This window comes from Daktulosphaira vitifoliae, unplaced genomic scaffold (assembly GCF_025091365.1).
Source record: "Daktulosphaira vitifoliae isolate Bord-2020 unplaced genomic scaffold, ASM2509136v1 Scaffold_1, whole genome shotgun sequence".
NCBI classification, from domain to species: domain Eukaryota; kingdom Metazoa; phylum Arthropoda; class Insecta; order Hemiptera; family Phylloxeridae; genus Daktulosphaira; species Daktulosphaira vitifoliae.
The window spans coordinates 54,248,656-54,272,473 of record NW_026099572.1 but is presented as its reverse complement, the minus strand read 5'-3'; the positions used below and the strand labels follow the sequence as shown (position 1 = coordinate 54,272,473).

The window sequence follows — 23,818 nt, the reverse complement described above, 5'->3', positions numbered from 1 at the left end:
TTACTTGATAATATTTCACTACTCTATCTTTCTGCCTATGTATAATAGTGTTAATAAATTACAAAATATAGGTCCAAAAGTTGTTAACAACCTGTCATTTTCTAAATTTAATCATAATTTTATGAATTAAATATTCTCATAAAAATAAATAAAATTTATATCCTTATAAGACATAAAGGGTGAATATATATATATCATGCTGAATAAATTGAGAAAAATATGTAAATAAAAGAAACTGAAAAAAAAATTTATAATATTATTTTTATTATTTGGTTTATTTATTAATTCATAATAACATATTCACGCTGTATAAGTTAATCCATATTTATGTTTTGTATCTCATGAAACAAAATAAGAAAAGTTTGAAAATATATTACAAGATGATTTAAAATAAAGAATTGCATTAATTAACTATTTGATACCTGAATATGTTTTGTTTATTTAAAAGTATAAAGTTTGTGAAACTTATAACATTAAATAAATTTTATTTTTAGAGCTTGTGTAATTATAATAAAAAGTATATTGCATGAAGAAATGTACTTAAGAAATGAACGTGCAACAGACTGCTCTATTAAAGAATCTAATTTGTGATAATAATTATTGTACTTATTGTATCTCAGCATATGATAGATAAATGTTAAACAACTATTCTTCATTTCCAAACAAATTCCAAATTTATGTTATCTATAAGGTATTACTATTTAAATAAGTATATAATAAAATGAAAATCATTATTTATAAAAATGGCATTTTAAAAACTAATGATTTTATGAATACATTTGTTATTATTTGGTGATTAACACCAGCTTTAATTGTATGATAAAAAATAAAACTTGTTGAATCAGCTTAATAAGTTTGTTATTTTATAACAAAAACAGTCTGATTATATTTAAAAATGCTTAAAATTAATTATGAATCATGATCACTAATGTAAATGATAAATATATCTACCAGGTCTTATAACAAAAACTTATCCATTACTAGTTATAATTTAGCAAAAACATTTAAATTAAAATGTTGAGCATATTGAATGAAATTATGGTGATATTATTAAATAAATAATAACACATAATTTAAGAAAAAATATTTTATGTAGAACTTCTGAGTTTTTTCAATATAGATGTACAATGTTTTATTTCAAAATAAAAATTAATCAATAAAATAGGGTAAAAATTAGATAATATCACAGAATTGTTTTCACCAAATTAAAAACAATCATGTACTAAAATAGCAATTAAAGTACAGAATTATTTTCGATCAGGTCTCAATTGGTTTCTTGGTCCACCTTTTCCATTATTACCCTTGAATGAATTTTGTTTTACATTCTGCTTTCCCATTCCGGTACGTCTTGTATTTCCTATAGTATTTCCATTGGCAGGTGGTGGCAGAGGAGGTGGTGCATTAAGGTTTACTTCACTCATGTTAATAGCTTCATTAAATGTCATAATGAAATCTCCAATTTTTTCAATCTCTCCATTCTTACCAACATAGAGTGTTAAACAGTTTCGGAAGTATATTGCATAAGCTCTATGGACACGTATAATATCTCCTGGATATAAAAATGCTCCTGGTTCATCCCAAACAGAAAAGTTAATACAAGCAGAGTTATCAGCTACTTTTACAGTTCGAACTTCATGATTATCTTTTAGTGGAACAGCAGGGTTCACTTCTAGTACTATACAGACAACTGTAATATTGTTCATATTATTTTGAATATCCTTTATTGCAGTCAGGGAAATTTCGGGGTTAATAGATTTTGGTTTATTTATACCCATCATTTTTACTAATACTATTTGTTGGTTAATTTTATAATTTTATAATTATATATATATATTTATTTATATATATATATATATATATATATGTATATATAATATGTCTAAGCTATAATTAAGCAAGATGTAACAAATCACTTTACTAAGAATGGTATTTCTGAAACAATTAAAACAAAAAATGTGATTAAATTAATAAAAAACAAAAAAAATTAATTTAAATAGTTATAAAACAAATAGTATTAATATTTTAATGAATATTAAATATTTATTGAACAATGTATATAGAGGAAAAACAAATACCTCTCTAAAAAAGTAACACTAGGTAGTAAATACTAATTTAATTTTACATCAACAATTGATACTAGAACACTGTTTAAAAAATGATAAAATTTAATCACTAATTAAAAAACAAAACAAAAGAGAAAGTGTTCAAAATAGTTAATGCTAATTAACCTAACTAATTAAGTATTGCTTAAATTTATACACACTAAATATTTAATCACAACACAATACATAAATACACTTTTAATTTACCCAAAAGGTTAAAACTTTAAAGTACGGTGGGAATAATACTTTGATAATTTGTTCAGTAGAGCATTTAAAGCTGATTTATTAAGTATATAAAAAAAAAATAGTAATTATCATATAAAAATTGGAATAAATATATTTTTATTACTTAGCATATGATTACTTATTTTCTAAATTTTCTACAACATTTAGGTACAATTTGGGTATAATTAATTATCTATTGTTTTATTTAAATCATAATTGTAGATTAATTGCAGAATCAATATATAGTTACCTAAATAATTGTTGAATTAGCGAAAAAAAAAATTAAACAAAAAGTGTAAAGACCAATTAATAATAAACAATTTCTTAAAAATAATTAGTTAAACATAAGAAAGGACCATTCCTTAATTTAAGAAATCAATTCTCAATTTCAAAAGAAAAAACATTTAAGCGTGTAATTGAAACTAAAAAAAAATTTCCAATTTTTTTTAAAATTAGTATTTATGTTTTACTTACTGAACAGTCAAATTTTTGTATAATATTCTATAATATGCATAATCTTTAAATTAAATTTTTTTTATCATTAAATACTGAACACAAAAAATAAGATATTAGTGAGCATTAAGTTAGTTGATTATAAGGTTTTAATAAATGGCAGGATGAATTTAAAATTTGCAAAGTACAATCAGCACAAACAATCAATTTCCCACCTCATTTTCACAAACTAAACTAAACTAAGTAAACTTGTATAAAACAATATTATTATGGATAAGTCGGTAATAATAGGTGATCATTTATGATAAGACACAGTGAGGTTTGACGACCAGTCTCAAAGTTCCCATTATGTAATATCTTTAAAATTGATAACAGCAATCATAACGTGTCTTGATTCTAAAGTACCTGACGGTAGTAGAGATTAACGACTAGTTATAATTATTTGGTAAATAGTACCTTGTCTAATTTGATCGTTTAGTTATGCATTAACTAATTATTATATTTACCTGTTATAAGTAGTGAAAAGTTTATTGAAGTATCGCATTCGCTTTAAGTGCTGCTTGTTTTGACTTTTATTGTTATATTTTTTTTTTTTGTTTTATAACTTTTTTTAGAACAAAAAATACATTTTTAAATTGGAAATTTAATGAATATTAGATTTATGTATCTACATAAGTCTATTTACATATGTATCATACATAAAATCAGCTTAATTTACAAATTATTTCTTTCCCCTTAGTTCTTTTAATTTTTTACTGTTTATTTTAATTTTTGAAATTTAAATGCATCTTATTCGAAGAATACCAAAATTACCATTGGACATTATTGTTCCTCAATATGCACTACGTAGAAGAGGAGCCATATGTGTTTCTGTTCTAAGGAGAAATTCATATGAGGTAAGAGTTATACATTATTTTTCAAAATTTATCTTAAATATGCATTTAATTTATTTATTATGTGACTAATTTTATAAGTTTAATAATATGTTAACATTATAAAATTATATAAGTGTATTGTTATTTATCTGTGATATTTTCTAAAATAAGATTTGGTTTTATTTTGTAAGAAATTTAATAGAATAGTGAATATTTGTTAAAGACCATATCTAGTTTGTTAATAGTTCATTTGCATACACATTTTTTTGTTGATGAATAGTGAATAAATCTACTTCAATTTTGTTTAGAAAACCTGTATAGTAAAGTCTATATTTTAAGTTCATTAAGCATTAATATAGGTAATTAAAAAAATATAAAGATTAATCATATTTTATAAAGTTAAATAGTATTGTTACTTTTAGCCTGCTCGATATAAATTTAAACGCCTGATTGTATAGTTTATGCTTATTATTTTATTTTATAATTATAACAAAATTAAACATTTTAGCTTGTCAAAGATACAACCATTTAAGTATTCACTTTTATTATAAATAATTTTGATAATTGGCCTAACAAAATTTGATTTAAATAGTAACATAGACAATGTAATTAAAGCTTTATAATTGATTACCATAATCTTTGAAATTTGTTATATTTATTAAAACAATAGGTGACAATTAGTTATATATATATATGTATATACATTAACTAAATGTATATATTTGTTTTTAAGTTATACTCATTAATTTTCTTTATGTTTCTATTAATAAGATCAACTCACTGAGCTAAATAATACAAAAGTTTAAAGATGTATTATGTAGATTTTTTTTTTTAAAACTTATTCATTACTTTTTAAAATACTTTTGTTATGAATTAATAAAAAAAAATTTATTTTTTTTTTGAAATAACATCAATTTACGAGATTAATAAATCAAGATTTAGCTTGACCTAATATAATAATATAAAATAATTAGACTAATTTTAAATTCTTCAATAATTCTAGTATTTTCATCTTAATACTTGATCTTTTAATAAGTCACTGACTTTAAATACTATATGTGTTATAAATACATATATGTATTATAATACATTGATTAAAACAAGTTTTAAGTGTAAGGATTTAAGTATTTTAATGTAAAGTATATGTAATTTAATTTATTTTTAATTAACCTTCAGTTTTTGATTTATATATTAAATTATTTTATAATCATTATTATAAAACATCCTATTTACTAGATTTTTCATATTTCGTATGTCATATTATAAAAATTCAATTTTTTTTTTTTTTTTTGAGATTGATCTTTTATAGTATATGATCTAAATTTATATTTTATAATGCGTTTAAATAATCAATTTTTAATTGATTCAAAAAAAAATAGTTTAAAATCTTTTAAATCTTTCTAAACAACAACAAAAAAGAACAGGAAATTTTCATTTACCTTACATATAACTTATTTGCTTTGCAATAAGATTAACTTTATACTCTCAGTTATCAGTGTATATTTGCTACTATTTATAGGTATTATTTATTTGAATTTATCTGTTTTCTAGTGTTAGTAAGCAATTTCTTATGGTCAAAGATGTATTTAGACATTTTAACTTTAGGTAAAGAAGAAAGAATTACCTATATGAATAAAATTTACACAAAAATGTATTTTTAAAAAGATAAAATACAACTTATGATTAAACCATTGCATTTTGCGCTATTTTTTACATCTAAAAATTAAATTATTTATGGTGTACATTAAAATACATTAATTTATAGACATATGTATTATATTTTTATATATTTCCTATAGTAATAATTATTGACATTAAATTTTAGAGTAATAAATACACCAGAAAGGGCTAAAAAATTCCTACATCTAGGATATATATCCCATAGGCCTTTTCTCAAATACGTTCCTGTTTATAAGAGTTTTATTGATTTGTTTGTACAAAATATGAATAAGAGAAATTTTGTGTATTGAAGTTTCTGAAAAGATTAAGCTAGTATTACAGAATTATGAAAACCATTTTTAAGTTAAAAAAAAGCAAATAGGGAATATCAATCGAAAAAATGTATGGTGAACGTGGTAATAAAATTGGTATTTTTTTAATAACTCATTTAGTAAAATAAAATTAGAATATTGAATTATTCTTTATTTTAATTTATAAAATTGAAAATTTACCATAGTAAGGTATTTCATAAAATGTTGTTAAATGAGTAGATACGCTACATTAAGGAAAAAATATAAGATGATGTATGTTCATTGCCTTAATAACTTTGTATGATTTCATTTATTGAAGAAGTAGTATAAAGTAAAGTTGAGTTATTTAATTAAAAATTACTGTGCTGACGATGTCATTCAAAATCTAATTTAATTTGAAGTTAGTATTTATAGAAAGTATGCACAAAGTTTATAATCTAATATGCAAAAATATCGATAATTTTTTTTATATTAAGCATTGGCGTAAATTTGATTTTCGAATCGCTTGTTATATTCGTATTCGTTGCGCTTTTCCTTCAATGAAAACTACTACTTTTAGTTATGTTGAAACATTTCAAGTTGTGTACACATCATGTTTAGAAAAAATAATTTTTTTTGTTCCAATCTTTGTAAATAATATTATTGCTTTGAAAAATCTAAACGAACGTTTCGAAGTTCAAAGCAATTATTTGACATGTTTCGTGACAACATTTTTTGCTATAGCAATATATATATCTGTAATTACTTTTTTATTACTATCTATTTTTAGATCCAATTCCTATCGAATATAAAATAAGGATGATGATATAAAGTACGTTATATATTTGTAATAGACTACTTTGATTAATTTTTTTAAATAATTTTATTTGTTAAAAAAAGATGTCGCTCAATTTTAATGCTAATGCTTACTACTTTTAATAGTTATTACTGTTTATAATACTTTTATGATTACTGCAATATTATTTCAATATAGAAAACTTGATACTACTTAATTTATTGTTTATTGTGAATCATAACACTTTTATTAGGATATCATAAAATATCCTAATTTTTCTTATTGAAACTTCTTTTATTTCAAATATATAATTTCAGACATTAATTGTCGGGAACTCAACAACTGTATTTGTATAATTATCAACAACTGGTTGCTTTTAAATTATATTAAATTCAAAATTTGTGTTACCAGTATGTTTATAGATATAAGATTTTTTTTCATTTTTGTGGCCTACAGGTATTTTGCTGCTTCTAACATTTTTCTCCAAATTTTTCAAACCTCCGTATTTTCTATACTCATTGTTTTGAGATTATTATTAATAGATTTAGACTTTCTAAATCTTTTTTAACATTGTCAAGCCAGAGTTGTCGAGGTCTACCTTTTGTTATTTTTCGCTGGCTTTATTGATTAGCACTTTATGTATCAATAATTTTTTGCTCTCCATACATTCTCTCCCATTTCAGTCTTTTCGCTTTCAAACATTTTTACATATTTAGCTTAATGAATATCCTTTCGATTTCTCAATTTTTCTTTCTTTCACAGAGACCTGCATTTGGGTTTATTGTAAGTCCATAAATCTTTCCAAGTGTTTTCCTCTCAAATACTAACAGTTTTTTTTCATCATCTTTTTTGGTTGCCCAGGTTTCAAAGGAATATATAACAATAGAATATAGATAGGCAATGTACAGCTTTGTTTTTGCATCCCTTAACTTGTTCAAATAAGTAAGTATCGTCCTACTCTAAGATATCCAATAACTGTCGTCTTTCTCATCATAATCATTTATTTTGTTTTATTAGTTAAAATCGAACAGTTTAAAAGTTCATGTTATTAAATCAGTATTGGATTCAGTCAAAAATAATAATATCACCAGTATAAGCTAACAGAATATAGTTCGTGATAACGTTCATATTTTCATTACTGTGTGTTTCTTTTATCACTCTTTCTATGACCAAGTTAAAAAGGATAGAAGATAAGGTATCCCCTTGCTTTAGACCGTTATTGACTTCAAACTGTCATGTTTCTTTCTTGAAATGTACTTTATGAAAATTTTCGAGTTACAGTTTCGAATAAGTCTTACAAGTAATCTGGGAAAGCTAAAATCGTTTAGTGCTACCCATAAATCACTCTTATTAATGGTACCATATGCCTGTTTAAAAGCTATAAATATTGTATAAAGTCAATCATTCAATTCTTCTTTTCGTGGTTAAAATGAAACATTTTTGTTATATAAAAAAAAAAAAAACCTTTATATAGTTAGCTAGAAGATGAGCCACGGAAGTCAAACATAGGAGTATACGAGACTTTCAACTTAACGTCATATATCAGAGTTTGATAGATTTATGACTGCATATGTTTAGGCAATTTATGTATTATTTAGGTAAAATTTGTGTTGAACTTTTTTGCAAGTTTTTACATGCAATATTACCAACATGTGCAATATGTGTGTTATCTTAATAATTTATATTTTTAATACATGACTTTTTTTGTGTAAAATAATTGTATGTAACTGTTGTAATTAATTTATGTATGAATTGCAATTTTCGTTTTGGATGGATACCTAAGTAAATATTAACTTTCCAAGTAATAAATTGTAGAAATAATGAATATTGCGTTTGTGAATTCTACAAAAAAACAATGTTATTTTAAAAGTCTGTAAATACTTATTTGTTCATCTAAAAAACTATCTGACTACCATTAACTAGTATATGTAATTTTAATTTTAGTACATTTAATATTTATTTAATCTTATACTATAATTTTGATTGTCATCAACGTAAATATATCTTATTACTTGAAAACTTTATTTTAAGTTGTAAAAACGTTTGATAATAATCATAAATTTTGATGAATTAAAATATAAAAAAAGGAAGAGAGTTTTTATATATAACATTAAATACCATTTTCGATGATAATTTTTTATAATTTTGATTTTCCCTTAATAATCTGCAATTGTCGTTAGGTGCTTTGGTTATAAGAGTCAATAAAATTGAAAAATTGGTAAAATCTAAAATTTTTTTTTTATAAGATTGGTGGAAGAAGTATGAGCCTACAGATAATTATCTTATTCAAATGCGGTAGCACTATTATGGAAATAGCATAGTGACAGAAAAGCGCGCCGGAATTATAGAAAATAAAAAAGATCTTACTGCCATTGAGCAAATTGAAGAGGTAGGATTGAAGTGTATGATTGGGATGGAAAAAGAACTGAACGAATGGAAGGACAGTTATCCTTGTATGTTGTGGACCGTAATATGCGTAGGCGGTAGACGGTGTGTAAGGGAAATCCAAGTCGAGTATCCGACGCTACTGAAAATAGCGGGTGACGGTATCGTGTCCCGGCTGATCGATAAAGGCCGCGTAGCAAATCATCCTGAATGCTGCTGAGGCAGCAGTCGACTTAACTTCCTCCATCTTGTCACTTCTTACCAGCTTACTTACAAGACGTCCATTGGTATGTTAGATGAAAAAATTGTTCATTACATTTCTATATCTTATCCTAACTTCTTCTTTTATCTTTTAGAACCATTGAAATAGCTATCCATACTGTCTGCAACTAACGTGTAATAGCTAAAAAATCCTTTTCTGGGTTTCAGTCTTCTTTCAGTTTTTATCAATTGTTTATCAGTTTAATGGTTAGTGGACGGTATCATATTATTCTACTCCCAATAATTGTTCTGATGACTGAATTTTATATTCTCTGTTAAATATTTTTAATAGATGCCTTATAAGCTACCTAAATTATAGCTATTTTATAGCGATACTACAGCTCTTATTGAGTTTGTTTAATAGATATGTTTAAAATAAGGACCTATTAAAACGTTCTTTATAATAAAAATGTATTACTGATTTTCAGTGAATTACAATGATTAGGTCGACTTTGCTATAAGTATTAAATTTTATAATTCAATTGGAATAAAAAATAAGAACTACATGTTCAAAAGACATTTATATAATCAGGACATTAATAATTATTATTTGCGAGTTTGATAAAACTGATTTTACTTTTCTCTGAAATTATAAAATACAAATATTAGCTTATGTTACCGAAACCGGTTGACTATCCATAAAATTCAAGATAGTGGATACTTTTTGTTATCAAAGAGGAATTAAATTAATTTTTTCAATAAATACAAAATTAATGAAACAAATTATTTAGGAATTTTCTGAATGTTTTTATAATCTAAAATTAGTTTTTTTTTTATTTTAAATGTCTTTTAAATTCAATATAAAGAAATATTATCTATTTAATCGTAAACAGTTAAATCAATTATTTTAGTGTTGTTCTTTTGTTAATATTTTATAATATATTATATATTTTTAGGGAAGTAAAAATTTGTATAAGGTTGATTGAAAAATTGGCTTAAAATTCCTAGTATATTAGTGGTATTTTACTATTATATTCAAATTAATAAAAAAGGTGTTAGCAACACGTGTGTACAGATTAATATACTCCTAAATGCATTTAAGCTTTGCATGTGTATAATATGTACTATAATAATTTATAATTGTATTTAGAATTAAACAAAAACCTTAAACTTAATAATGCACTTATAACAATTGAAATATTTAACTATATTTACTATAATTTGTAATTAAATTCAAATTTCAGATCATTTAGTCTATTGTTTTATATTATTATTATTTTCATAATAATAAAACGGTAGCACAGTGGGGTCGAGGCACAGTGTAGACAAGGCATAGATGGGACAAGTATAGATGATATTTGACAGTGATTTAAATCACTATCATAAGAAACGCTTCGATGCAAATCTGTAGATAGTATTTCATTTTAAAAAAAAATTTGTTAAAATAGCATATTTTTGAATACGGTAGCCGTTTGCGTATAGAAGATAGATCGTCGGGACAAATTTTTTGTTTTCATTTTGTAGTACATAAAATAAGCTTTAATTTGATATATGTTTAAAGGACGCAGTATTTCCGGAACATTTTCAAAAATTAAGTTGAAAAAGTTATTTTTTGTAAAAAAGTTACTATTTTAAATCCCCCCAGTGAACAGAATAAGTGGTAGATTTCCAAAAAAAATTATATCAAATGAAAGGGAAATATCTAAGGTTTTAATACAAAAAAATATTATTTTTATTTGTTAATTTTTGAAAAAGTTATGGCAGTTTTAAGCACAAAAAACATCCCGATAAAAGGTAATTTTTATCGCAATCATTACATTTTTTTTTAATTTTCGACAGCCATTTGCACATAGAAGATAGATCGTCGGGACAAATTTTTTTTTTTTATTTTATAGTACATATAATAAGCTTTAATTTTATATATGTTTAAAGGACGCAGTATTTCCGGAACACTTTCAAAAGTTCAGTTGAAAAAGATCTATGTTTTTTACAATATTTCAAGTTTTGAACGCCCCCTATATAAGGGGAAATTGTCTAATTTTAATAAAATGTATTTCAGATGAAAGATGTACTTATAATGTATTTAGAAAAAAAAAAATTGTGCTGATACATACATTTTTCAAAAAGTTATAGCATTTTTAAGTTGAAAATTAAAAATCGAAAATCTAAAATTTTAACGCAAAAATAGCGTTTTTTTAACTACGGCAGCCGTTTAAATGTAGAAGAAAAAGTGTCGGGACAAATTTTTTTTTTTCATTTTGTAGAACATAAAATAAGCTTTAATTTGATATATGTTTGAAGGACGCAGTATTTCCGGAACATTTTCAAAAATTAAGTTGAAAAAGTTAATTTTTGTAAAAAAGTTGCTACTTTAAATCCCCCCTAATGAGCAGGTTAAATGATAGATTTTCAAAAAAATAATATAAAATGAAAGATAAATATCTAAGGTTTTAGTATAAAAAAAAATTATGTTGATTTGTTGATTTTTCAAAAAGTTATGGAAGTTTTAAGAAAAAAANAAAAAAAAAAAAAAAAAAAAAAAAAAAAAAAAACACATCATAGTAAAATTAATACCTTCTCCGCTTCGCATCGAAGCTAAAATCGTCAACGCTTTAACGAATTCATTTATAAATATATTAACAGTCATTTTATTGTCATTTACCTTTTATCTCCTGGTTAGAAAATCTATCTATACGTTGAGTAAAACACATCAATTATATTCAGCATAATAGAATTTGAAAACTAGTAACAATTATTTTAATTTTAATATTCGCTATATTCATTGATAATTATATAAATTACTTTATTTAATTAATAAAAAATATTTTCGATTAATATTCAATATTAGAAATAATTGGATAAAATCTAGTATTTTTCTAGTCTGAGTTTTTTATATGTAAGATTTTTATTTAAAATTATTTAAAAATTAGTTGGATAATAATTTTTTTAGATTTAGAATTTTTTATATTTACATGTAAATATAAATTACAATTAAATTACATCTTTATTGATACAGATTTTACTCAAGAAAAACTACATTTTATATTTTCAATGTCTGAAAAAAAACTAAAATATTATTTATTTGATTTTTATGAATATTAGCTTCGATGCGAAGCGGAGAAGGTATTAATTTTACTATGATGTGTTTTTTTTTTTTTTTTATGTCTGTTGCCACTTTTTCTCAGCTCTCACTGGACCGATTTCTTTCAAAAATACGTCAAAAGATCACAAATCGTATCTAGTTGAAGACATTACCCTTAAAAATTGAAAAAAATTCCCTCGTTCCCCGCAAATGGGGGAAATATCCAAAAAAATTACAAATTTAAAAATCGCTAATTTTCGTAATTTTTTCACTTTTTTTTCTTAAAACTTCCATAACTTTTTGAAAAATCAACAAATCAACATAATTTTTTTTTATATACTAAAACCTTAAATATTTACCTTTCATTTGATATCATTTTTGAAAATCTAACACTTAACCTGCTCATTGGGGGAGATTTAAAATAGCAACTTTTTTACAAAAACTAACTTTTTCAACTTAATTTTTGAAAATGTTCCGGAAATACTGCGTCCTTTAAACATATATAAAATTAAAGCTTATTTTATGTACTACAAAATGAAAAAAAAAAATTTGTCCCGACGACCTATCTTCTATACGCAAATGGCTACCATATTCAAAAATATGCTATTTTTGTATGAAAATTATGGGTTTTGTATTTTATTTTAATAGAAGTTGATGTTGCTTTTGCAATTATCCAACAATTTTTTAAAATTAAACACTATCTACAGATTTGCATCGAAGCGTTTCTTATGATAGTGATTTTAATCACTGTCAGATTAAATCTAGACTGAACCCAACTATGCAATGTCTCCACTATGCCGCGACCCCACTGTGCTACCGTTTTTGTTTAAAAAAATAATGGATTTTAAATAAAATTTAAATAATTATTATATTTAATATTTTTTAAACTAGTAGTAACGTATTTTATTTAAATTTTTTTTCACTGTACTAGCTTTCTTTGGTATGAAAAGTTATTTATGTGATTAGGGGTTAACGCCATATAATATTAGAGTTAAACAAATTTTATTTTAAATTATAAAAACGTTTATGCATTTTGTGTTGTTATAATTTTGTATAATAGTGTCTAAAGCTGTAAATGTACGAATAGCTGAATCTTTTGTATTTTAATTGAATATTAAACTAAACTGATTAAATTAGACATCATAATTAATTAAAAGAATTAAATGGGAAAAATATTTATACAGAATGTCTAAGATATTTTGATACTTTTTTAATACATTTACTAAAAGTTCATTATAACCCATCGTATAAATTTTTTTTTTTTTTTTATAGTATTAGTGACTATTTAATTTGTTAGTATTAAAATTAGAGACATCAATCTAATGAAAATAAAATATAATATAAAATTGAAATATTAGGCTTAGAGTGTAAATTAGAATTAGTAACTGTAAAACTACTAGTTTCTAATTACACATAAAATGTCTCCGTTTTTATTGATTTTGTGTTTTATATTCAATGAGATTCATATAAAATTATAATAATTTTTATAGTTTACATCCGTTGTGTCTAATAAATGCTAATAATTTAGTTCGATCATGTAAATTGATTGGTATTTAACTGAAAATGTAATTTACTGGGAATATTAGAGTCCAAAATATATGTATATAACACAGTTTTATTTGAAAATATTGCTTTTCCATTTTATCCTTCCAGTTCGATGGTTTGATATGGTAACAACAGCACACCTGGAGACCCTATGCAAATCTGTGTTTATGAGGCTTTTATTATTTTGGATAATAACTAAGTATACTTAATTAATTATTAAGCCCTGTAGGGTGTTGTGTATAGTTAAATTGTTTTTATTCGTCCAATCAATTAGTATGTTAAACTGTATTAAACTTATCCCTATAAAAGCTATGAAAACTGTATTATTTATTAATTTATTTTAGAATAACTTATTTCGTTTATGGCTATTTTATTTTAGTTTTAATGATTAATGTGCTGGCTGTCCTGTTATCTATATAAATTCTAATTAATTATATAGCATTCTAAATAAAGATCTCCAACTAATAAATGAAATGAAAATGTACATTTTTTGCGAAGAGTGGTTGTGTAAATATATTTTTAATGATCTCAATGATAAAAAAACGTTTTGTAATATTAATATATTCTTTGAAAATATTGAGGAAAGATCATTAAAAATTTGATGTTTTAATAGCAAGTTCTTTGTTTAGGGTATCACCAATATGATTAGATTCTAAGATGTACTTACATTCTTTACAAATTCGTTTAATAAAATATGGCGCATTTTGTGTTTGTAAATTTTCTTTCACTTAAATATTTGTCCAAAACTTTTTCATATTTATTTCCTTTTTTATGCCCTTTATCACTGTTAAAAATTTATTTTTATATTGTATATATGTGAATAGAAATTAAATTCAGTTGTTGATTATTATTCAATTAGTTGAGTATTCTTTAAGCTTTTCGTAGTAATGCCTTATGAATTAATGACTATTGTTATATATATGTCAAAAATTTCCTTTTGGCAAATTTTTTATATGATTTAGTATCAAGCAATAAGTTTGAACTGAATATATCAAACGATTTTCTTGAGAAGCATAGAAATTAGGTTGAACAGTAACTTTTTTAAATTGGTGCATTTCGCTACTAACCTTATACGGGTCGAATAGTATTCCTGGACAATTTACTACCATCTTTAATTATACAGTTAAAATTTTTAATAGTGAACTCCAACCGACTTGTGTTACTTAAAGACTATTTGGCTACTTGCAACTTACAGACGGAGTTATTCACATAATAAAGTTTATTGAGTTTACCTACTAGTTGTTTATTATGTTTAACTTGTTTTGATGATAATCCTTATGTTTTAGTACCTAACGTAGAGCACGTTAACGATGTCGTAAAATGTATCATTTGGTGATAAAAAACAAAACGAGATGAGTGGACAGCTTTTAAAGATGTATTCTAAGCACAGTTTATGTGTTTTTTACCGTTGCGCATTTATCATAATAGCTTATATTCCTGGTAAATTTCATTTTGTAATATTAAAGTAAAGTTTTTAAGAAATAACTTAAAGCTATGAATTTTTTAAAGGTATAAAAAGCTAGGAAGTACCCTGTAGTGCAGTTCATTATGTATTGTAAATGAAATAGAATTGTGTTATTTTTGTTGGCTATAAGAATCAAATATTCAGAAAATATCAGTAAAATTTAATTTTAACTTTCATAATTTTTGTGTAATTTAATTTTGAATAGTAAAGTATTTTATATTTATTTATTATATTTATTAGTAAGGTCTTATTTCATAGAGTTGTAAATTATAATTCATTTTTATACATAAGCCTTTTAATTTAAATTTTGTAATTTGTTATTTTATATATTTCGATGTTTATTTATATATTTATATATTTCGATTAATGCTTGACTGTGTATCTATATACTTACTGTTTTAAATTCACATATGTTTGTATGTAAATCGTTGTTAATAACTTTGTTCTAACAGCTTTTGAAAATTAAATATGGAATGTTAGGTAGGCATATTTTTATCTTCAGAACTCTCATCAAACACTCATCTCCTATTTACAATTTCTCCAGTTACAAGAAAAATTTTTCCTTACTGTTATTAAATTTAAGTAATAATCCTAACATCTATAGATGTTATCTGGAACTTAATTTTACTATTACAAAGTTTGTTAAAACACATTTGCTACACACAAAACCCAAGCCTCCAAATGAGTCAATAAGAATATTTTATAACAAAACTATAGTATTTTTTATGGTATGAAAAATGTTTTCCGAGTTATTTCAAATTCACAAATAAATTTATACCTTATTTACCTATTCATACTAGTGTATAAAAAATATTCGAGTTCTGCGTATCACGCCGTGACGGTTTTACAAAGCTTTAGTTGAGCGTGTGTCGTTAAGTTTTACAATTTTAACGATGTAAAATAAAAATCCAAGAAATACTTTTCGAAAATCAATATCCATCGTTATTCTAAAAAGCATTCGTTTGCATTTTTCTGGTGAATTTAATTTAGGCACATAAACATATTCATCTTTCCCGTCTTAGATTTGGTCATAATCGGTACCTAGTCATGCCTTTAACATGTCCTAAACCATTCCCCCTTCTGCCCCAAACACAATGATGAAGTCCCCTGTAATTTTCCTCATTTACTATTTGATTGCCCAGCTTTACAACATAACCATTTACTCTTGTTCAATTTCCTGTCCTCCCTTAATATTTCACCCATTAATAGTTTTAATATCCTTAATACAAAATCCTACTTAGTAATTATACAAATAATTTCCTTCGTTCATTCAGCTGGCTTCGTTATATAATATTTTTCTGTATGTTAATTTAATATCCTAGGTCTATTTTGTTTTGTTCTTTCTTTTTTAGTATTTTGAGTATGTTTAATTTATTATTTTAACGATATGTTTAATTGTGTTTAATAACAATATTTTTTTTTTCTTTGTATAGTTTTAGTTCTTAGTGTATAGTCTTAGTTTCTGTTGTATAGTTTTATTTTAATCGTTTAGCTATAATAATACTTCTGTATTGAAAACTAATAGTAAAAAAAAAAAAAACATATTCATCTTCTTGTACCTTTTAGAAAATATAAAAATATATTATCAATTGCATTAATTAGAATTTTTATAGGAAATTAAGAGCTCAGACGTAAAATAATACGTTTAATTAACTATAATATATACAAGTAAAATATTTGATGTGTGTATTCGATACTTTATTACACCAACACACTTTTTTCCGTGTATAAATCCGCAATTAAATTTAACTAATTAATTAATATTTTTAAAAAAATAGTTGTACAATATATTCTTAGATAGTATAATCAGAGCTTGTATTTTTACATACCTGTTCTGATTTTCAATTTACAAACATTTTTATTCTCTAGTATTAAAAATAAAATGTTATAAAAATAAGTGTTATTAAAAAAATAATTTAGATTTTTCTATTTTAGTAGTTACCCTAATTGTCTTACTACAATTGCCAAAAATAATTATTATTGTAAGAATATTTTTAATTTCGTTTGTCTAGTATTGATTGTATGTTTAATTATTTTGTTTCTGCAAACTTCTTTCTCGTTTTCACTTTTTTTACTAATAGTCGTCATAGAGTTGAATCATTTTACTATGGTCAATTTTAATGCAAGTTCGTAAATTTTCACACGCTTGTATTTTCATACTTTCCTTGCATGTTGTTTTGTTTATGAACGGAATAAAAATTGTCAGACCGTCCTTGTATTAAAAAAGTGCGTGTACACACATTGTGTGCACTGCACTGTACTGTATATTATTATGGCTAACATAACAGTAGACTTAGCCTAACCTCGACGAAATATGTTTAATGGTATTCCGTGTAAAGTGTATATAGTTAATCGGTCATACAGGTTATGTGAAGATAATAACGATGACTTTTTTCCCCCAATAACGATGGAATTATACTAATAACGATCAAAAGATGTGCTGCTAATGACACAATTTTATCTTTGTGATACTTTTGATTTTTAAGGCATAACAACAAAATAAATATCGATATGCGATACTCATTATGACAGCAATATCATTAAAGTAATGCTTTTTAATAACTATGACTTGGATGACTTGTTTGTAAATTCATTTACATTTGAATGATTAATTAGTATTATATCGTACAAATAGAATTTCGATGTATACTAATGTTTTAATAATTAAAACATTAGTGTACTTCGAAATAATATTCATACGTTAATTATTAAAGTTTGAATATCATCTGAGTATGAATAATTTTTAAGAGATTTTCATACAATTGACTCAGACTGAATTTAATACATTTATGAGATTGTATTTTGTATAATTATAGTATAGTAAGATTTAATTCAATTGATTTATCCCGATTAAGTTTCATTATAATTATGTCGTTATATACTAATTTCTGCTTGATAATTTATAATTCTAAACTTGTAATCAAGTATTCTATATAGATTATAATCTTAATTAAATCTAGCAAAAACAAAATAAATAATTTATAAACTTTTAAAGAAATTTAGTTGAAAGAAATGAAACCAAATACAAATAACTTGTAGAAATTCTCTATCAGAACTCCATTATTTTAAAATGAATTATTTTCTTATAATTCTATAAATGTGTAATTTATTTAATTGAAAAATAATAAACTATTTCTAATTATACATATTATTATTTTAGTAATCATTATTTATACAAATTTTTCTATTTTTTAGGTGAGTACTCAGTGACAATAGCATGAATATTAGACCAAAAATTTGTAAGTTAGTTTATTCAAACCTTAATCAGGTATTCTTAAATAATTTAACACTTGATGGATTGATTAATTAGATTATATTTAAAGTAATAGGTTAAATACCCGTATAATTTAAATATTTCCTTAAGTTGTAAGAACACTATAAATTCTCGTTATAAGTTTTAATTAATAACTGTAATGAAAGATTAAACTTTAAGTGTACCCGTATTGTGCGTAACTTGCTCTTGTTATAAAATCTTATATAATATTTAAAAAGAACATTGCCGCGGTTTAAGAAAATTGTTATTACAATTCTCAGTTACTTAAAAAACGAATTTAAATTTATCAACTAAATTCATTATGATTTTCTCTATAATCACAAAAATATTTATCAGCACGTCTACTTTCTAAAGTTCAGCTAAATTAAAAAAAAATTTCATAATCAAAATCCATTAGCTCTTTTTCCTAAGTTGCAATACTTTATGTCAATTTAATTACCTTTTCCAATTAATATCGTGGAAATAAATTCACTACTGCATGACAATTATGAACATCTATTTTTATAATAGTTATTATAGCTTTGACGTCATTGTTTCTAAATATCCATAATGCAGCAAGGAGGTTGAAATAAAAAGTGAAGTTGCTTTCTTCCATTTAATTTAATAAAATGTCTTCAGGAAATGAAAACATAATTATTTGTACATTTTGCTTCCGTAAAACAATCGTAACTCATAAACTTAAATGCACATTCTTTTTTATTATATAAGTCAATTTCTGGGAAAATACCAAAAATTAAAAAGGAATGATCGTAGAAGTAATAATTTCTCCCAATGAGACGCCGGATGTTACTAAAAAGTGTTTTTAAAACTTAATGTGGTTTTTATTTTTTTATTCAGATATTATTTTATAAATAAATAATTGTTATGGTTCGTAAAATAAAAATGAAATTCTCACTGAAATACTATACTATTTAAATTTAAACACCAGAAGCTTAAATGTTTTAAAATGTTTCCATGTAATAATGTATTGATAAAATGATCGGTTTATTTAGAAGTGATTTTCCCTTGCAGCTAACTAGCAGAAGTCACGTACTATGAAATATGTCAATGTATAAACTACTATTCAAAAGTAAAATAATACTAATGGCGTTAAAATAAATTCCATTTCCTAAGAAGATGTAACCTAAAATTATAAGTAATGTTTCATAAACAGCTTATAAATATATAAAAGGAAATATGAAGTAAAACTGTGTTACTATAGTTGTTTGTATCAATAATTGATAAATAATTCAGTTATTTTTAATTCCTATAATTTTATTTAGAAATAGTAAACGCACAAAATTATGCCAACTATTTTTTTTCTTCAATTTTATCATCCAGTATAATAAGAATATATTATATTATTAAGAATTATTTAATAGTGTAGCATTCACTATTTTGGGTTATTTTTAAGAATAATATCATGAAGTTAATTTTAGAACTTTCAATCTAAAATCGACTTATTAAGCTGATCCTAAATCAATTCTGGTTCAAAAAGTTTAATTTTTAAAAACACTGTAATATTATGTGACCCTAAGTATCATTTTAATCATCTATTTATATTTTATTATGTTTATTCGTTATTTTCTCTAAAATAATGCGACAACTTACCAAATGAATAACCTGACAAAGCAAATATATGTATTTTTTATTGCGCATTTAAATCTCTCGTAATTCTAATTTTAATTTTTGGCGAGTGGATAATTTAATCACTTTATTATTTGGAAATGTTTAGTTTGCAAATGTATAGATGGGGTAACTTTTATCAGCCATTATTGAGTATAGGATGTGAAAATAAGTACCCTTCACAAAAAAACCACTTAGAGAAAATCTTACCTGTAAACTTAGGTGGAACTTATAGGAAACATATTTATGTAGCTGTATTTAGAATTACACCTTAATTCGTATAAAAATTTTGTGAAGATTTTTAATTATTTTATTATTTTTTTTTTTTTACGTTCATTTAATCAATTAAAAATATATGCTAAATAAATGAATTTATTTATCCACACTATGTGTGTGTGTGTAATTAAATTTAAAAAAATAATATATGATAAATATATTTTATTTTTACTCTCTTTTCTAATTCAATAACTATGAAATTTCCAAATAGACGGCTATTTGTTATTGTAATCGAGTTGTTTGTGTTTGTTTTTTCTTTTTTTATAACAAATTACGACAGCTAAAGCTGTCAGTTGACTTGTATACTTTTGACTTGACTAAACTAACATCATTGCATTCGTCCTAATACGAATGAATATATTCTCGGGAAATATCGAGAGAGAAGTGCCGTTACATAATATAAACTGTAATATCCGTTTTATTGCGGTCCGCAGAACTTCAGTTACATTTTATGTCAACTCCGCATTTGATAGATTGAGAAGGTGGGGATTCTGCTCACGTGTGTTTTGCCGGGGACACGTGATCAATGATAGTGGTCACAAGTTGCGGTAATAAGATTAGGTTATGCGATGAGCTTGACGGTGTGTGTGTGTTTGTTTGTGTGTACACAAACGTAAAACGTTGTAAGTGGTGAGAGCGTTGGCGGGGTGAACTGGAAATGTAAAGTCGAGCGATCAGTGGGGTAGCGACGAGGTATTTGGATAGTAGTGGCGGCGGAATCGATAATGCGTTGGCGGAACGGCTGCATGTGACGGCAGCAGAATAGTGCATTAACCTCGGACGTGGAAGCGGTGGACTCCGCGCAAACTGGGTCACCACCTCTGACTTAATACCTGTGCGTTCTTCGGTGTTCAATACGAACATCGTCTGCCGTTTAAGTTTCTGACGAATTGGCATGTGTGCGCGAACAGCAATGTCAACTCAAATTGACAAGCGATTAATAGATTCTCGATGTAAAATCGTTTGTCGCCATTGTGAAGTTCGTACGGCGAGTAGTGGTGTACACTCACCGTGACAACAGCGGATTATGATTACGCATTACGATATCGTACGAGGGGGTGACTGCAAGGGAGTTGTCGGTGGCTGGCTACTCGTGTTCGGGTTAAAGTGGTGACCTATATTGTGGCGCATGCGGTGGGACGTGATGTGCGCCGACGTCGCGGCCCTTTTACGCGAGTGCGTTTGAAAACCGTTGCTGTGCACGTACCTTACAAACACGCGCTCACGTCGAGGTCCGCACTCGCATAAAGACACTAACCAAACCTACGTAGACCAATACACGTACATTATACATTATCCAGACTGAGCGTACTTTAAACGGTGCTCGTTACCACCAGCACCACATAACCAGCCAGCAAGGCACCAACATGTTCCCGTTCGCCACGTGCTTCGCCGGCAGCCGCTCAGACCCTCGATGGGTCACAACCTTCCCGGCACAGGTCAGTAATTCATAACTACTTATTGTTACCGTTTAAAAATGATAACACGAGGTCGTGCTCCTCGTGTTTAGATTCTATTAAGTTTTACCGATCATTAATTATTTACCATTTGCACGCAACCGTAGTTGTAACGGAATTGTAGAAACCAATTACATATCCAACACCCTCCGAGATAACATCTACTATCTCTTAAATAGTACCATTTACTCGTAATAAGTGTAATTAAGTAATAATTATTAAGGTGATAATTAGCGCGCTGTAAATTATCATATTCGGTAAATGGATTATTTTGATAAGATACGTTTTTTGGACAATATTGTGGTAACGTATGGATATTATTGTTAACAACAAATTATTCATAACAAAAAAATCAATTTTATTTCAAACGGCATTCACTTTTTTTTATGATTATGAATAATCACAGTGGTCGTCAATGCTCGAACTGTCTACTGATGTAATTTAATCGACTTGAAACTATCGAAATACATTTAAATGTGTGTACATTTTTCATTATTACAATCTGAAGTTACTTACGTTTCTGTAGACAGCCATCTGAAAATCGAACGCAATATTTAATAATCGTGTTCGATTAGTTTTATATTTTCATTAATCAATCGCTTTCAAATGTAAAGCTGAACTTCCACCTCATCGCTGCCATGTCTCTTATAGTGACCGTAATTAGTTTATGTTTACGGCTATGAGAATGACGAATTGTAGTTTAGGGAACAAAAACAGACTTTTCAATAACAATACTGAGATCATCTAATGAGCATTTTAATTGCTATTGTGCCTTAATATGCGGATATGGCTGATGTTGTCGTGGAATGAATAGTAAAGTTGTGTAGTTATTATTGTGTGTACACTGCATATACTTGTTCAAAACAAACTTCTGCTAACAATCGCGCATAAACCATCCAGATAATATTATCTCGAAAATATGACATTTATATAATATTATTGTTGTAAAGTATGAACGCATTTTACTCTGATTGGTTGTTTCTCAAGGGGGTAAAAAAATATAACGATGCGATTTGCCCTCGGGATTCAAACTTTTTAACTGTTTGCAATGATCGCAGTACACTTTTATTGTATTAAACAAATATTTATATGTATACGATAGATGTGATTTGGAACTTTTTTGGGTAGTATTGCAACGTTAAATTCGTTATTTTCGTTCCTTTTTTCTGAATTTGCATTACTGAATATTCTGCACTTAAGGGAACCGCATAAAAAAGAATTAGTGCTTATACGATGAAATTTATAACTCATGTAGTACTCAGATAGGATTTTCTTAAGTTCATGAAAAACAAATAAAGTGTATTTGTGATCCGGGCGTGTTATTTTATGTTAAAGGTTGAGATTAAAGTTGCTTCAGCCGTATTTGTCCACTAAACCGAAAAATGATAAACGGATTTCAAGTACGACCAAAATATGTACGACAATGGTTTTGAATGTATCATATTATTGTTAAGTGTTTGAGGATCACTTTTATGTGAGTTTATAGTGATCGTGAATAGTTCTCATATTATAACTTCGTTTTATCGTAGAAGTTTTCTTGCTTTCTTTTATAAACACATACTAAATTTTGTTGGGCGGTCCAGGGTGACATAAATGTTATCATAGAGTACATCATGTTGGCTACCGTGTACGATAAAATCACAAAATAGTAATAGGGTCACTACTTAGTTATTTGTCAGGATGTACATGAAATTGTTCTCGGTGATCATTGGTTACTATTTCTGTTGCACGATTATTAAATTACTCCAAAACGTTTTTGACTATCACATATATTTTTTACAACATTTCGATCTCAGTTTAATAATTAATTTCTCATTAAAAAAATGTCCAATATTTATTAGTAAGGTCCGGAAGTATTATAAATTTACAAATTTTATTTAAGACACTTTGAGAGGTCCCAAATTTGTGCATGTTTGTCGTTGGAGTATATAGTAGCGTAGAAATATTTTTTTGTTTTTGAGGGTTAAACCCCTTTTGTCCCCTCCAAGCTGTAACATCGGTAACAGCATATTATTTCAGGTCGATTAATAAAAATTTTGATTGGCTGATGATGTATTCGGGATAACATAACAAAATGTATAAATGCATAAATTCGTATTAGAATAAATCGTCCAGCTAAGAGATACCT

At 25.6% G+C, this 23,818-nt stretch overlaps 3 protein-coding genes across 4 annotated transcripts in view; 1 reads left to right on the top strand and 2 right to left on the bottom strand.

Moving 5' to 3' along the window:
• LOC126894920 (uncharacterized) overlaps window positions 1-23,818 on the bottom strand; it is a 383,474-nt gene that overhangs the window by 277,269 nt on the left and 82,387 nt on the right. The gene's annotated exons all lie outside the window — the stretch shown is intronic.
• Window positions 1,073-3,051, bottom strand: LOC126894931 (SOSS complex subunit B homolog). Its single transcript, XM_050666309.1, has 2 exons — window positions 2,802-3,051; window positions 1,073-1,932 (listed from the first exon to the last, which is right to left on the bottom strand). Exon 2 carries the CDS (start codon window positions 1,776-1,778, stop codon window positions 1,248-1,250), a length of 531 nt encoding a protein of 176 aa, XP_050522266.1. The 5' UTR covers window positions 1,779-1,932; window positions 2,802-3,051; the 3' UTR covers window positions 1,073-1,247.
• The window catches only part of LOC126894902 (high affinity cAMP-specific 3',5'-cyclic phosphodiesterase 7A-like), a 78,291-nt gene continuing 57,833 nt past the window's right edge, over window positions 3,361-23,818 (top strand). Inside the window, exon 1 of one of the 2 annotated variants that reach the window (XM_050666236.1) lies at window positions 3,361-3,676. In XM_050666236.1, coding sequence (XP_050522193.1) covers window positions 3,563-3,676 — 114 coding nt within the window. In that variant the 5' untranslated portion in view covers window positions 3,361-3,562. Of the gene's footprint in view, window positions 3,677-21,435; window positions 21,673-23,818 lie in introns of those variants that run through there. The other variant, XM_050666237.1, reaches the window with a different exon arrangement.